Below are 16,674 nucleotides of genomic sequence, written 5' to 3'. Positions count from 1 at the left end.
AACAAGATTTTAAGTTTAAAAAAAACCTTGGAAAAATACAAATCTTTAAATTATTATTTATATATCACATGAATACAAGTTCTAATATTATGAAAACTTGTCTATTTTAGCAACATAGTGCAAAGATATAAAGTAATCATTGATCCTTAGGTAGCAAACAGTAATAGATATGTTATAAGCTATAACTATTCTGTTAATCATTATTCTGACATAAATACCAAATAAACTATTAGGCATCAAATATCTTGGAAGACTTATTACTTAACTCAACATGAATCTCAGTGTGTGTTTAAATTTTCTTTTTTTTTTTGAAGGGCAATTGGGGTTAAGTGACTTGCCCAAAGTCACATGGCTAGTAAGTGTGTCAAGTGTCTGAGGCCTAATTTGAACTCAGGTCTTCCTGACTCCACAGCTGGGGCTCTATTCACTGTGCCACCTACCCACCCCTTGACTTTATTTTCAAAACACACTGCATCTTACACCCTCTTGATAACTTAGCTTGTCATTACACATCACTAGTCTAAACTAACAAATGACATGTCCATATCACAGAGATTTGAAAAATAAAACTATTTACCTAGTTGTATGTAAATTCACATTAAATCTAATTCCTTTCCCTTTCACTGACCTGGTAATATATAATGCTTTCTTAAGAATGAAAATTCTACTTAATAAACAAGGGAACCTGGATATAGATTATATTTTCAGGAAATATTTCTTTAAAAAATTCAAAATTGACGAACAATAAATTGGTGAATTGTAAATTACTTTAAGAAATCTAAGATAAAAAATTCCAAATTATATTTTTATTTAAAAATACATTGGAAAATTCCACATATGTACAGTACATGATTTAAGCTTAATTTCAATGCACTTGACTTCAATTGGGATGACACTGACATGGTTTATGTTTTGATAAAGTTTTTTCCAAATTAACAAAAAAGGGATACTCCTGTAGATTACCACCTGGTTTTGATGTAGATGTCTTACTGCTTCCCAGCTAATAATGATGGATGACATTTATTTGCCTTTTATCACCTGGATTGTTTTCCGGCCATAATGATAATAACTGTAGGCTGATGCAGTTGTGGTGAAAGCTGTAAAACACCTTTTATTGTAGGGGAAGCAAGAAGAAAAAAGAAATACAATTATAACAATTATAAAAAATATACTTGCCTTAAACTTCCTTTTTCATATTAAATGAGCCCTGAGATGATGAAATGTTAGGATTTGCCATCAGTTACAGAAAATTTCTTAACTAAAGTTTGGTAGGCATAATTTTCAAAACATGAAGTCAAATGATCTTTTAAGCATTAAAAAAAAAGATTTGTGTTGTATGCATCAAACACAATCAAATATTTGAAAGATGAAATGGATGACTTTGAAAATTGCATGGCAATCATTAATAATAACTTCTTGTTCAGTCGTTTTCAGTTGTGTCTGACTCTTGTGATCGATCCCCCTTTTGGGGTTTTCTTTACAAAGATGCTGGAGTGCTTTGCCATTTCCTTCTTCAGCTCATTTTACAGGCGAATAGGATTAAGTGATTTTCTCAGGATCACAAAGCAAGTAAATGTCTGGGCCACATTTGAACTTAGGGCCTCCAAACTGCAGGGCTGGTGCTCTATTCACTGTGCACCACCTAGCTGCCCCCTAAATAGGAACATTTTCAATGCTACAGATTATCAATACTGTTGATACTGCTGACAAAGTGGCACTACAGATGAAATAATTTTTAAAACTACCAAGATAGTTACATTAAAATTCTCAGAGTGATAAATTAGAAGTTCAGCTTACCAAAGTATCTGAAGATAAATGCTGTCGACAAAATTGAAAACTGGAGCTGCCAAAGAAGCTGCCACTAAAATTAACTGAACTGCTGTATTTACCTATAGAAAAACAAATGTTTAGGCAAAAAATAAATCAAGGCCACCTAAATCTATTCTCAACTATGCAGTACACAGACAAATAGACAATGAAACTGCCTATTTTAAGATAGAGCACCCATCAAATGTTAAATGTTGAACTGAAATATTCCTGATGTAGAAATTTAGATATAAAAATGACAGTATGTGCATACAACTTTTTTTTAAAAGAAATTTTAGCTATTTAGTTTTATTGAGGGTTTACAAATGAATGCCTGTCTGCAACATTACTCTATATAGATGTGAGAATAGCATTAGTTTGGCAATAATACCAACATCTTTTATTTGTAAATTGCTTAAATAATTTTTCAAAATGATTTTACATGATCTCAATTTATTTGCATAACCCTACCAACAAGCATTTATCAAGCTACCTATTATATGTCATGTATTATGGTAGGTACTAGGGATACCAAAACAAAAATACAACAGTTTCTGCCCAATGGAGGGAACTGGGCAAGCATTATTATCTCTACTGTTTAAATGGGGGCAATATAGAAATGAAATAATTTATCTAAAGTCATAATCAAGTTAGTAACAGAACCAAAACTAGAACCCAGGGTTTCTGAATTCAGCGATCTTTTCACTATACCACCCATCCCCTGAGCCAACAATGTTAAACATGCATCTCATTGCAGCAAATTTTCTAGAGTTGGGAGATGTCCCTAATATATGGGCGTGGGAAAGGGACTAAGAAAAGTGAACAAAGAACATACTGACTCTATGACTGGGAGTATAGAGAAGAGACAATGATGAAGAAAGAAAATATGGGAATAGTGTAGGCAAGGGGAAAAGACTATTAGGAGACCATAACACCTTGTTATTTGTATTATGTTACTACTTTTCCAACCATATATTATAGGTAACAATAAAAAGAGAACTACTTCAAAAAGATCTTTTTACTAACCAAAGCAAAACTATATTAAACATCCACATACTCAGGACGCTGTGCTAAGTGATGGAAGTAAAAGTTGAGTGGTGGAGGAGAAAATGAATCAAGTTTAGAAAATCCAAGGTCCCTGCCCTCAATAAGTTTATAGGATTGCTGTGATCAAGAAAGAGGTATATAAAAAATACTACGAACTATTTTATTCTTATTATTAATATTACCTGGAAGCCTACCTATAAGGATAAGACATTGAAACATTTGTCCTTATATTTCCTTGAATCACCTGCCATTTAGTGTTACTTCCTTCCAATTGCTGCTGAATATAAAGCACTTAGATGCCAAAACAATATAGATAAAATTAAAATCCCATTAGAGCAGGTTAGCTAAGTTGGTTACAATATGGTATTTACAAGAACAAGGATATGGTTTCCATCCCCCAGTAGACCAGTTAGTTGTTCCAAGGCCAGATTTCAATCTAACCAACTGGAAATGGGGGCATTGATAGAGCAAAGCAAATTGTTACTATTAGAGAAGCAGTTCCAAGTACATATATACCCTTATGGAATTATGTTCATGTACACACACACACACAAAAAGCTTATTGCTACTAAGTAGAGGTTACTATGAAACAATGCAATTTTTGCATCCTGGCATAAAGCAAATTGGGCATATAGTTAGTGTTTTGATAGTGTACTATGAAATAATGCTTTTTCCTGTTTCTTTGTATGTGATAGTAACAAATTAAAGTAGATTATATGTGATGTTTACATTGCAGGAAGCAGCAGAAATTTTTTTGTTTTGTCCAAGCAGCAATTACCCTTCCACTCTTCACCCTCCCCAATTCAAACATATAAATCACCTCGAAGAATTCACTAAAATTCCTAATCTCCCGATAAAGCTAACTGCAAGACTGACAAAGATCTAGGAACTTGAGAAGGAACGAGGGTAAGATGGATGTAGGTGACATCACTTTCTTCTAATGTGTCATAAGCATATATCATTTGCTAGCCAATGCATTAAATGAGAAGCTATGTTTCATATGTAGTTCCAGCAGATCCAAAGACCTACATTTAATATAGAAAAATGCTATAAAAAGATTTCTCTCTCTGATTATAAAAAAATTAGTGCATCTTTGTCATTGGGAATGAACAACCTAATAATAAAGGAGATAAAAAAGGGTGTAAAATAAAGAACTGAAAGAGTTTATATTGTCCTTACCTTACTGATGAATGTTGGCTTTAACCTAGCAGTGGCATAGCAAGGATTGAAGTATCTAGCAAGTGTTCGCTGTAAAAGTGATAATAAAAGTTTGGATATTTAGTTTGTTTTTGAAAAGAAAAAAATTATAACTTTTAGAAACATTATCAAATTTTATATATCATCTATAGAATAAAATATGAAAAGTAAAAACTGTAATAGTATACTCATATATCAGAGTTCTGCTTTATTCAATCAAGAGATTAAAAGAATCATGATTGGGGTGGCCAGGTAGCACAGTGAGTAAGAGCCCGGGCTCCAGTGATGGGATGACCTGGGGATCGAATCCGGGCTCAGACACTTAGCACCATACCCAGAAATAACTGGCTGCATAACCTTGAGCAAGTTACTTAACCCTGATTGCTTTAAAAAAAAAAAATCATGATTAAATAAACTGAATGCATAACAAAACATCTGTTTAATACAGTATTTTATTTCTTACCAAAATAACTATTTTTAGTTTGGAGAATTAAAAATAGTAAAGTAAAAGACATTTAAAAATCCATTATATTTAGTTAGAATATAGATGGTGATTCAGAGATCAGGCAAATGCTTTAGCATTATCCTAAGCAGAATTAAGTCCATGCTGGCTTTTGCCCTTAAAAGACAATTTTTAATAAGTTGGTGATATTCAAACTTATAAGTTCCTATGCCTTTTAAATTTAGTTGTATTTTCATATTATTAAGCAATTACTTTAATCTCTTTTATGAAGCATGATGATGCAGTCTTAAAAAAAAATAAACCACTAATTGAATCAGTTGGTTAAGGGATTAAAAATCATCACTCAAAGGTATTTCAATAAAGAAACCTCACTGTATGTCAGAGTGACACTTTAGGACTGCAGGTCTTTACAGAATTTTTTTTTCTCTATAGGTTTTAAGTAATCTCACTTTAAAAAAAAGTACATTTTTTACTTACTGGTGATGGAAGAGTTCTGTATCTGACGTAAAAAACGGCAGCAATCAACACTATATCTCTTGAAATAATCATGTAAGTAAGTGAAACTGAAAAGTGAAAATGAAATCATCTTAATATATACATTGTCAGGGTATTAGGAAACACCCTTTTTTCCAGAGCTAAGACCCAGCAAGCAAGTTGTGACCCAGAGCTTGGCATAGCAACAATCCTTTGCACTCACCTTTCTGGGTGAACTCATACTCTGGCAAAAATCACATAATTATTATATAGCTTTGACCAGCACCAGGTGTCTTCTGAGTTCAGACAAGCACCTGACAAACTCAGACAAGTACCCATGTTCCAGTCATGAATCACAACTTGTCTCATTGTTGCTGTTACCCCCACTGTCAGGCCTACAGTTTACTGCATAGCCATTGGTATAAGTATCTTCTCACCAAGGCACTTGCATCTAATCTGCCTCTTTGTTTGCAAGCCATTTCCCAAAGTATACAAGTTTATGTCTCCTGTCTTTTTTAAAGACAAAAAACTTTTTAATATCTCCTGTCTCTAGCCTGCTTTGTTCAGCTCCAGCCATCCACAGGTTAGAAGTCGGTTCTGTCCAGTTGACAACATTTAAAAATGCATCTATAACACCCTTTTTACTCAGTACTGTCAGGGAAAGTGTTCTACATACATTTTCAAATTAAATGCAGTTTACTTTCTTACATGCCAAAACATTTAGATTCTAATCATTGTACATGGAAAACTTTCTAGAATGGGTTAACCATTTCTCCATCTTCATAGGATTACACAGACCATAACCTTTTCTTGATGACCTCAGGGCTTCCCTGTGAACCTCAATTACTGTACTGTGTTGTAATACCATGATGCCATCAAGGGCTAGTGAGGTATGCAGGATTAAAAGGCCCTGGAGCATATATATTTAAAGATTTTTTTAATGTCTTCTACTTCTCCCACTTAAACCACTGACGGATTTCCTGGGTTAGGAAAACATAACTGAGCCTCACAGTTCTGAGAGGAAGGCTATATCTAAATAGACTGAGTGCTGAACAGAAAGCTTCTCCTAATACCAATATCTTACTTAAATCTAACTAAGAGTTCTATACTATGCAAAGCACTGTCTTTGTAACAGCCTTTAAAGAAGACTGGTCAAAGCATTAATCCCCTTTAAAGTATAAGGAAAGGGAGGTTTAAGTAACTTGTTAATTTTTCTTTTTCTATCTTCAGATTCTACCACATTACAAAATGCTTTACATTTATTACCTCATTTGATCTTCACAATGACCATGGGAGGTCAATGCCATTTTTATCCCCATTTGAGAGGTAAAAACTGAGTCAGACAGAGGATAAATAATTTGTCCATGATATCCCCAGATACAAAGTTTTTTAAAAAGGATTTGATCTCAGGCCTTCTCGCTTCAAAATCCAGCACTCTATCTGCTGTGCCATCTAGGTTTTTCACTTTTTATACTGCCAACTAGTACAGTTTCTTGCAAACAGTAGGTATACATTGAACATCTGTTGAGCTGAATAGAATTTTGTGCAATACAGCTAAGAAAAAAAGCATATTCAAAATTCTAGAGTTCTCATTTTTCTTAAGTAGAAGTCTATTAGGAAAATTATATAGTAATGTGCACTTCAGAAAACATACTACTTTGAAAAAGTTTAATATACGAGGGGGTGGCTAAGTGGTGCAATGAATAGAGCACTGGCCCTGGAGTCAGGAAGACTTGAGTTCAAATCCCGCCTCAGACACTTAACACTTACTAGCTGTATGACCTTGGGCAAGTCACTTAACCCCAACTGCCCTGCCTTCCCCCCTCCCAAAAAAGCAAAAAAAAAAAAAAAAAATTTAATCTAAGAAAATACAAATGCAGATGTTACTTTAATTCAAAAAGGGGAAAGGACCTTTCTGTACAAAAATATTTAAAGCAACTATTTGTGGTGACAAAGAATTGGAAATTGAGGGGATGCACATCAATTGAAGAATGACTGAACAAGTCGTGGTATATGATTATGATGGAATATTGCTGTGCTATAAGAAATGATGAGCAGGCTGATTTCAGAAAAACCTGGGAAAGACTTACGTGAATTGATGCCAAGTGAATTGAGCAGAACCAGGAGAATGCTGTACACGGTAATAATAATACTGTTCAATGATCAGCTGTAAATGACTTAATTCTTTTCAGCAATACAATGATCCAAGACAACTTCAAAGGACCCATTATGAAAAATACTATACACATCCAGAGAAAGAACTGGTGGAGTCTAAATGCAGTTGGAAGCATACTATTTTTGCATGTGTTTTTTTTCCTTTGGGTCTCTCTCTTCTTTCACAACATGAGTAATATGATAATATGTTTTGCATGACTAAACACATATAACCAATATCAAATTGCTTATCATCTCAGAAAGGGGGGAGGTAAGGAAGGGAGAGAGAAAAGTTGGAACTCAAAATTAAAAAAAAAAGTTAAAAATTGTCTTTACATGTAACTGGGAAAAAATAATATTAAAAAATAATTTGTAGTATCTCTCAGCGAACAGTCTGAATTGTTTGCCAAAAAAATTTACCTGAGATAGATATTTAAATTTTGAGCATTCAATCTCCTAAAGAAATAAAAATTGACTTAAGGTTTAAGTTTTAAGAAAGAACAAATATGGTTCTATAACCAAACTATATTATTTTGGTTGATGAAAAATTTAAATTGGGAAAACTTCTGTATCAAATTAGCCTTGATCAGAAGAAATCCGTGGCCTAATGTTAGAATTTATCATAATGTTATTATGACAGAAAGAATATTACATATCTGATGAAAGAGTCTGTGAAACAGAAGATTTGTGTTCAAATCATGCTTCTGACACATTGTGGTTTTAGGCAAATCATTTTAACCTCTGAGGCCCAGACTATAAGTTGCAGGTCAGTTGCTGATATACTTTGGTAGAGGGTGTTTCCTGCCACCAAATTCCTTAAACCCAAGAAACCACAGGTCCAGTTAAAAAATATTATGACTATGACTATATAATTTTGTAAGAAACTTACTACGATACTGAATATTATTTTTGAGCTCTTACCTGGAATAAGGTCTGCACATGTCAAGCTAATATATAGGACACTGATGAGTATTTTATCAGCAAGTGGATCAAGAGCGCTTCCCAATGCTGATTTCTGGTTGGCCCAGTTTCTAGCAATAAATCCATCCAACTGAAAATAGAAGAGTTTTTGTTTTTTAAAACAAATGTCACCATTAATCTACAAGAGATATTTTCACAGTAAAAGATCCAACTATATACACCAGAAAAAATCACTAAGGGCAATCTGTTAATTCTATCATGAGATCACTTAAAAATAAAGCAGTGTTCTTGGATTACTAAACAAAAAATCCAAATGATTTCTAAAACATATAAAAATTAACTAAAGTATTATTAAAATTTGATGTTATGGACTCCCCCAATACTTCTTTAATTTATTGTTATACATTTCACTTTTGAAAACTGCTCAATTATAAGCCTATAATTTCCATCATTTCTCTACTATGTCAGTAATCTAGATGTACAACTTGGCTTGTTAATACTGGTAATACATTGATTTAGTTATATAAGATTTTTACAATTTGTTTGGTTATTCCCATATTCTATGGTATCAACAACTTCTTTGTATGAGGCACAACCCTTAAGAAGACCTAAGGTTTCCAGCTTCATCATTCCACTGAAACAATTCTCTTCAAAGTTACTGATGACTTCTTGGCCTTTTCTCATTCTTCATTCTCCTCAACTTCTATGCCATCTTTGACACTGTTAATCACCCTCTTCTAAATATTCTCTGTCTTTAGGTTTTTGGGACACCAATTTCTTCTAGTTCTTCTACCAGACCACAATCTTTTTCCGTTTCCTTTACTAACTCTCATCTAGGTTACACCCTCTAACCTTAGGTATCTCACAGGGTTCTGCTCTGGGTCCTCTTCTCCCTCTATACTACTGCAGTAACTTGGTGGTTATGATGCTAATGATTTTCAGATCCTCCTATTCTGCCTCATATTATCTGCTTACCTCCAATTTCTCATCTCCAACTGCCTTTCAGACATGTTGAACTGGATATAGAGTAGACATCTTAAATTTAACCTGTCAAAAACTGAACTCATTATCTTCCCCTCTAAAATCTCCCCATGTTCTAACTTCCTTATTACAATAAAGGGCAACACTATCCTCCCAGTTACCCAGGATAGAAACCAGAGTTTGTTATCATGGAATCCTCATTATCTCTCAATACGTTCCCCCCAATCCCCTCAACCCCCATTATCTAATCTATTAATTAGACCTGTTAATTTTACCTTTGCAGCAGCTCTCAAAAATGCCCCTGACACTGTACCACTTTGGTCCAGGTCTTATCACTTCATGCCTGCATTAACAGAATAGCCTGCTGGTGGTTCTGACTCAAGTCTCTCTACTCCAATGCATGCTCCATTCTGTCAACAAATTAATATTCCTTAATTGACTTTTTTTTTTTGCCTTTTGGAGGGCAATTGGGGTTAAGTAACTTGCCCAAGGTTACACAGCTAGTTATTTTGTCAACAAAGTAATATTCCTAAAGTGCAGGTCCAACCATCTCACCTCCTCTAATCAATAAACTCCACTGGTTCCATATCACCTCCAAGATCAAATTCAAAATCCAAGGCTCAGCATTCAAAGCTCTTAACCCCCTGAATCTTTCCAATCTTCTTATACCTTACTCCCCACCAAGTATTAATTGATCCAGTGTCACTTGCCTTCTTGTTATTCCTCAAATAAGACACTGTCTTTCAGTTCCAAGCACTTTCTCTTATTGTCCTCCACATCTAGAATCTCTCTCTCCTCAGCTCCATCTACCAGCATCCCAGTCTTCCTTTAAATCCCACTTAAAATCCCATCTCCTATAAAAAGTGGTTCCTAATCCCTCTTAATTCTAGTCCTTCCTTCTTTTAATATATTGTTGTGTCCTCATACCCTTTAGATTATGAGCTCCTTGAGGGCAGGGACTATTCTTTTGCTTCTTTCTATATGTTCAGTGCTCAGCATACTGCTTGGCATAGAGTACTTTTCTCAATAATGTTTACAGATGGACTGACTGATAATCTGATCTCTGTTTAGCATATTACATAAAAATATGCTAGATAAATGCTTTCTGATCAAAAATTTTGATAGAGAATATTATTTCCTTGTTATTACTGCAAAAGAAGTGAGACAAAGTAAATTTTGAAGTATAAACTTGATTGGTGGTATAGATTTACATTAAGAAAACATAATACACGTTCTGAACAGTGTATATAAAAATTACCATCAGGTTTTAAACCATTAGAACTTTTATTCTGGGGGTCTTTTAATGTTTTGTATTTTCAATGAACATGTTAAATATTGTAATGTTGGCAAAGTTGTATGCTGGAGATATACATGAATAATGGGCTATCCACTAGGAAAAAAATCTGGTAAACTACAAAGGTATAATAAGAGTACTCAAGTACACTTATAAACTATAAGAAAAAGTTTAGCTTAGCTTAGTTTAGTCAATAATCATTTAGTGAATAGAATGTTATATAAGGTGAGGTAAGTAAAAAGACAAACTAATCCAAGACAAGATAACTTCTTCTTAAAAGAATCACACACATAAAAACCACACCAGTTTGGCTGAATAGTGGAGCAGTATAGTCTCACAAAAGAGCATAGGGTTGAGCATCAGAAGATTTGAGTTCTAGTTCCAGTTATGCTACAAACTAGCTATGTAATTTTAGGCACTTTACTTAATTTCTCTTTGCTTCAATTTCTTCATCTGTAAAATATATATAACATTTTATTAGAGTAAAATGAACTATTTAGACATGAACACACCTCAAAAATGTCCAAGAGTTGTACAAATGTAGAGTACTATGTTACTGAAATAACAGTTAAATATAAAGGAATACTTGAGAATTGCTACCACCTGAGAATAGAAGCATCTAAGAGATTAATAATAGTATTGACCTTTTATAGATTTTTCTGATGATTATAGCATTTACTTGCCCTTTAATAAATGACTACGGTGGTTCAATATCATTTTACAATTTTTGTGGACAAATTACAACTTACCAAATCAGTTAGCCCAGCTAAAGCAAAAACTCCTAGTGCAACATTAAAATCTTCTTCAATAATCAAATAACCCAAAACTGGGGCCAAGGCAATTCTTGTCATTGACAATAAATTTGGGATTGTCCAAGGATTTTCATACTGGAACAGAAAAACAAGAAAGTTAAAAATTAACATATACTTTAATTATTTGTAACTTTATAACGGTATCATCACATCCTAAAAAGATTAAGGGACTGGTTTAACAGAAAACCAAAAATGTGGCAGAATCTTCCTTTCCCACCAATGATCAGGATCACAGAGACTATGTGCTTTTATTTTAATCTGAGCCACTATTAATTTAACTCCGTGTCTACCAAAATTTAATGAACTCCTACTAGGTACTGTTTGGGTTATACTGTGCTAAGAATTAAGGGAAATATAAAGAAGACAGCATCTGATCTGGCTGCTTCTACAAGCAGCCTCCTAAGTAGAGGTGGGTCAATTAAGAGAGAGAGGCAGAAAGAGAAACAGATGCAAACACAAATTACTAAAAAACAAAACAAAACAAAAACCAGAAGTTTCAGATGAGATGGTTTCAGAAGGAGGTTTGTCTGAGTTCTGCTGAAGGATGGAATTTCAAAAGGTGGAGATTTCAAGATGAGGAAGGCATTTCATCTCCTGGGTATAGCAGAATGAGCAAAAGGCACAAAAGCAGTAATGCATGGCTTTCGTTTGTGGAACAATCATTAGTCCAGTTTAGACACAGTATATGAAAGGATATAAAATAAAGCTACAACTGTAGATTTGTACCATTATGCAAAGCCTTGAAGGCTGGTCTAAAGAATATCGCTAGGTGGCTCAGTGAATAGAGCACCGGACCTGGAGTCAGGAGGACCTGAGTTCAAATCCAGCCTCAGACACTTAACACAAAAACTAGCCATGTGACCTTGGGCAAGTCACTCAACCCCAACTGCCTTCCAAAAAGAAAAAAAAAAGAATATCTCTACCCAGATGCACTGCTGAAAGTTATGAAAAATATACAATCCAGAAAAATTTTAAAGAATTTATAAAACAGGTCTGGAAACTAAAATTAAACAGCACCCCACCTATAAAATTCAAGGCATCCCTACTAATTTCTTCCACCAAATGTCTTCCCTTCACACATCTTTATACTGGCATTTAGGCTTATGTTGGCATTTAGGTTTCATCCTGAAAATGATTTGCAAGCTACAAATAGCTATTTGAACTTGACAGTGACAAAATAGCTGATTTGCAGTTGCCTTTGAGAAGCTCCCATACTTTTAACAATAAATTTTTCTAGTGACAGCATTTCAGTTTTTAAAAGCTTCAGCTGCAAATGAGAGTATAAGTACTCCAATGATGTGATTTTCCTGAAACCTGGCTCTGAATTGCTGCTTCTAATTCCCTAGTATAATTTTCTTCTCATCCACCAAGAGACCCATTATTGTCTCATTATTTGGTGCCTCACTGAAACTTGGAAGACATATTTGAAAAACCAAATCTCTACTGAAAGATTATAAGAAAAAGGGTATTCTGGGGCGGCCAGGTGGCACAGTGAGTAAGAGCCCCGGCCCCAGAGTCGGGAGACCTGGGATCTGTTCTGGCCTCAGATACTTAACACCCACACAAAAATAACTGGCAGTGTAACTTTGAGGAAGTTACTTAACCCCAATTGCTTTTTTTTTTTTTAAAAAAAAAGGGCATTCTGAAGCTCTACACTTTTCTAAAAGGATCAGGCAAACGATGTTTTTAAACCTAGTTTAAAAAAAAACACATCATCTGAAAAGTACAGTGAAATTCACAATTTATAAGATTGTCATTTAGTAATCCAAGTGGAATACAAATCTCCAGACATTTATTTTTGGCCACATTATCTTTTTTCTGTATCCTCCCTTCCCCATTACCTAACCAAAAATGCCTACCTACCATAATACACCTAGCATATGGTAGACATTCAATAAATAACTGTGGAATAGATTTTGCTGAATGGGTCCTCTTATATAATTTAACTGAACCCTACTAGGAGTGTATCCAAATTCAAGTTAAAAGGTCACACTCTCTTTTCCATTGCCACAGTTCAAAAAACAAAGACTTAAATTTCCCAGCATAGTCTGGTATAGAGCAAGGTAAACATATCCAATGAGATAATGAAGAAAAAGATGACAGATCAATTAATGGCTGAGGGTAAGGAAATAAAAAGGAAAAAATAAAAACATTAAGAATTACTCTTGGGGGAACTGAGATAAAATAAGCAAGGATAAACAGTCTTGTATATCCACGCAAATTAATTTGATAATTATGACTGAAAAAGCTAGACTGGATCCCAAGTTAATAGTGAAAAGAGTTTGTTTCTGCCATATAATTTAGGTCAGTGAAAATATATTATCAAATTAATTCACAATCTTTAAGCTAAATTTGTAAAACTCTCAAAAAATTAAAGAAGCTAATCTCAGATTACCCAACCAGATGACACTCAACCTGTGTCATGCTCGAGAAAGGACTGAAGTTTATGAAGGAACTTCTGCCAGGATATGGCAACCTCAAACCATACAGCACTCAAATGCCAACATGCTTTAGCTATTAAGGCAGCTTATACTTCTGCCTTGATGTGGTTACCTCAACGCATGCTGCACATCTGATGGAATGGCCTAATAGAGGGCCATTGAAGACATAACAATTGAAGATGTAACAATTGGAGTGAAAGTTGCTATCATGACTACAAAAGTTCCCCCACACTTAAAACCAGGTTGACTGACTTAATGTTTGCTCAATATTGAACAGATACCAGGTAACAAAAAAAAAAGTTGGAAAATATTTCCTATCTCAACAAGTAAAGAAGTTTTATTTTTATTTTAAAAATCAAAGATATAAAATTTTAAATTAGAACTAAAAGCTATTTGTCTTTTGGGGATATAGCTTAAAACCGAATAATGATATGCTTAAAATGAAGTCAGTCGGCTTTGCTTCCTCCCTGAAAATTTTGTACCTTTTATTGATTCCCTAACAAAAAGAATTCACTTAAATGTATTTTTTATCTAATGACAAAGACTAAAACCACTTTTCCACGCCGGTAGCTCCCCCAAAGCGCAGGGCTCCACAGAAACCTCGGGGTGGAAGAGCAGTTGCAACATCTGCCAGTGACACTGGAATGACCCAACCTGGAGGATGCACACTTGTCACCCCTCAGCACGCCGCACGTGCGGCTCACGTCAGCGCGGACTTGAACAAGTTCAGCCTTGGGACGCGGGGGCTCGCGGCCGGGTGCCAACGAGAGCCAGCCCGCCACTGGGGGAGGGGCGCGGGGGCGCCTCTCCGCGATACCTACCAGGCTGGAGGGATGCTGGTTCCACGGCGAGTTCAAGACTTCTTTCGCACCTGCAGCTTGTGGCGTTTGTTCCGGGGTCTCCTTTCCCCATCCAGAGCTGTGTCCCCTTCGGCCGGACCCCGCCAACCGCAGGCCGGCCGCGACCCCAGTCCTGGGCCGGGGGCTGCCCGGCGCGGGCGAGAGCAGCCCCCAGTGGGTGGGCAGGAGGCCCCAGCAGCCGCAGGAGGCGGCGGGGCCCGGGCTCAAGGTGGGCCGGGGCCACCTCCCGGCGCCCGCCAGGAACTCCTGGAGTCCGCCCTTCCTAGACCACCGCCGGGCTGCCGCCATCGGCTCCTCGGCGGGCTCCTGCTCGAACTTGGCCCCCACGGAAGCCCCCCGCTCCAGGTACACAGGGCTATGGGCACGGGGGGAGAGCGAGAGGCTGCGGCCGGCGCCCTGGAGCACCCCCCGGGATCCCCGGCTTAGCCAGGCTGGCAGCATGGCCCCGGAGGCGGCGGCCACAGCGGCCCGGCGGGGATAGGGCGCAGAAGTCGTCTCAGCGGCCTGAGGAGGAACAGCAGCAGGAATAAGCGCAGGAGAGCAGCCTCTCCATTTAGGCGAGTCCTCGGTCACCCTCACGACCCACTAGCCCCACGGCAAGGCCGAGTCCTGGGGTGCGGACACCGGCATGGTCGTCTTCGAACGACCAGCAGCGGCCTCCACCTCCGTCCAGGTGGCCTCGAGGGTGGCCAGGGGCGGGCACTTTCACGACACTTTTACGACAGCCCGGTGCCTTCCCGGCCACTTACCCCGACCGGTCCGTTAGTGGGGGCTGCAGGGGCCGTTACGGTGCCACTAACCACCGTTCCGCGTGCGGACTCCTGAGGGAATGAGAAAGGGGGCGGAGCGAGGAGCTGACGCCTGGAGGAGGGCGCGCGGGGCACAAGGGGATCCCGGAGACAGGAAAAGAGGGGACCGTGGTCTAGGGACCAGGGAGGGAGGTGGGACACACAACCTGTGCCCACCGGTTGGGCGGGGAGACAGCAGAGCTCTCCCCTCCCCCTTTACGGCATCGGTACGCTTCTTCGGACCGGACTGGGTGCCCGGCATTGGCATCACAGGGGCAGCGCCGTGGGGCACGGACACCCCCTTTCTTCGCTGTTTCCCGTGGGAATGTCTGCAGCCTTCCCAGGACCAGAACGGAGCCAAAGTTCCGAGTCCCCTCCGGCCCCCAGTTTTAAATCCAGCAGGCGTGCGTCCCTACCTGGGGAGGACAAGCGGAGGTGGGCTGGCCTGGGCCACACCCTCCCCCCTTCACCAGAAGCGCTTGCTGCTGGGAGCTCTTGGAGATTTAAGCCAGGGCTATGAGATGGGGCTTAGGAAAAGGAAGGCAGAAGGAGGAAGATGTTATCTAAGGGGAAGGATGTAAAAATGGATTTGTTTCTAATGTGGGACTAGAGGTACGGTAAGGGTATGTTTGCTTAACACAGTGCCAGCCACATGGTAGGTGCATATTAAATGCATGTTGGTTTGTTTGGAACCGTTTGGGTGAGTTGGGTGGTAAGACTGGCATATTAAACTGACCATAGAAACTTGGGCAGGAAGGGCTGTGTCAGTAGGTAGCACCCAATTATAATGGGGAGGCATTTGTCTTGTTCATGCCGGAACTACAATCAAACAGGGAGCAGAGTAAAACAGATAACCGCAGTGAAAGTCGGCATTGAATAAGGTTGGCTCCAGTTTCGAATTCTTGTTTGGCTGCCTTTATCACCTTGGGCAAGGCAATCAGAGATAAGTTCTCTTTCAGGCTGAAATTACCTTTCTGAAAGTTTACCTTGCGGTGCATTAATTTCTTAGACGAAAAATTATCCTACAAAGTAAATCCTTCAATTTAAAATGAACCAGTGTAAGATGGAGTGATAGTAATTTGGAATATGGCCTTATTGTAATGAAGGTTGTTACTAATAGACAAAAGTCTTTGTACTATGGCAAAAGTTAAAGGAGTCAAATCTTCAAGGCATTAAACAACTAGTGGAGATTCAGAATTTGGATACCTTCTCTTAGACTTCACATACCTTCACTAAACTAAGTCACACCAGAATATTATTATTCTCTACTTAAGCATATCATTTGATACCTCTCCTTCCTTACTCTACAAATTGCAGTAATCTTTCACTATTATTTTACTAAAACTGCTTTCTCCATTAGTTACCATTTCTCTCCGAATTGACAAATACAGTGGCCCTGTCAATCCACATCTCTGAACTTTAATTGCTAATCACCT

At 37.7% G+C, this 16,674-nt stretch overlaps 1 protein-coding gene across 1 annotated transcript; it reads right to left on the bottom strand.

Annotated features, from left to right (window-relative positions):
* Window positions 1-791: 791 nt before the first annotated feature.
* CRLS1 (cardiolipin synthase 1) lies at window positions 792-15,285 on the bottom strand. The gene is made up of 7 exons (XM_069062792.1): window positions 14,412-15,285; window positions 11,087-11,224; window positions 8,063-8,192; window positions 4,991-5,076; window positions 4,033-4,101; window positions 1,798-1,889; window positions 792-1,108 (listed from the first exon to the last, which is right to left on the bottom strand). Exons 1-7 carry the CDS (start codon window positions 14,889-14,891, stop codon window positions 1,021-1,023), a joined length of 1,083 nt encoding a protein of 360 aa, XP_068918893.1. The 5' UTR covers window positions 14,892-15,285; the 3' UTR covers window positions 792-1,020.
* Between the last annotated feature and the right edge of the window lie 1,389 nt (window positions 15,286-16,674).

This window comes from Petaurus breviceps, unplaced genomic scaffold (genome assembly GCF_028583685.1).
Source record: "Petaurus breviceps papuanus isolate PSGF00001 unplaced genomic scaffold, PetGlider_PUasm1.0 90504, whole genome shotgun sequence".
In the NCBI taxonomy this organism is placed as follows: Eukaryota; Metazoa; Chordata; class Mammalia; order Diprotodontia; family Petauridae; genus Petaurus; species Petaurus breviceps.
Note: the sequence above shows the minus strand (reverse complement) of the source record. Positions and strands in the feature narration are given on the sequence as shown.

Bases quoted from the DNA above. Each gene is read 5' to 3' on its own strand.
- CRLS1 (XM_069062792.1), bottom strand. From the start codon at position 14,891: ATGCTGCCAGCCTGGCTAAGCCGGGGATCCCGGGGGGTGCTCCAGGGC. The intron at 11,225-14,411 runs GTAGGTATCGCG...TTTCTGTTCCAG, and splicing joins ACCAGCATCCCTCCAGCCTG to TATGAAAATCCTTGGACAAT. The intron at 5,077-8,062 runs GTAAGAGCTCAA...TTCACTTTTCAG, and splicing joins ATGTGCAGACCTTATTCCAG to TTTCACTTACTTACATGATT.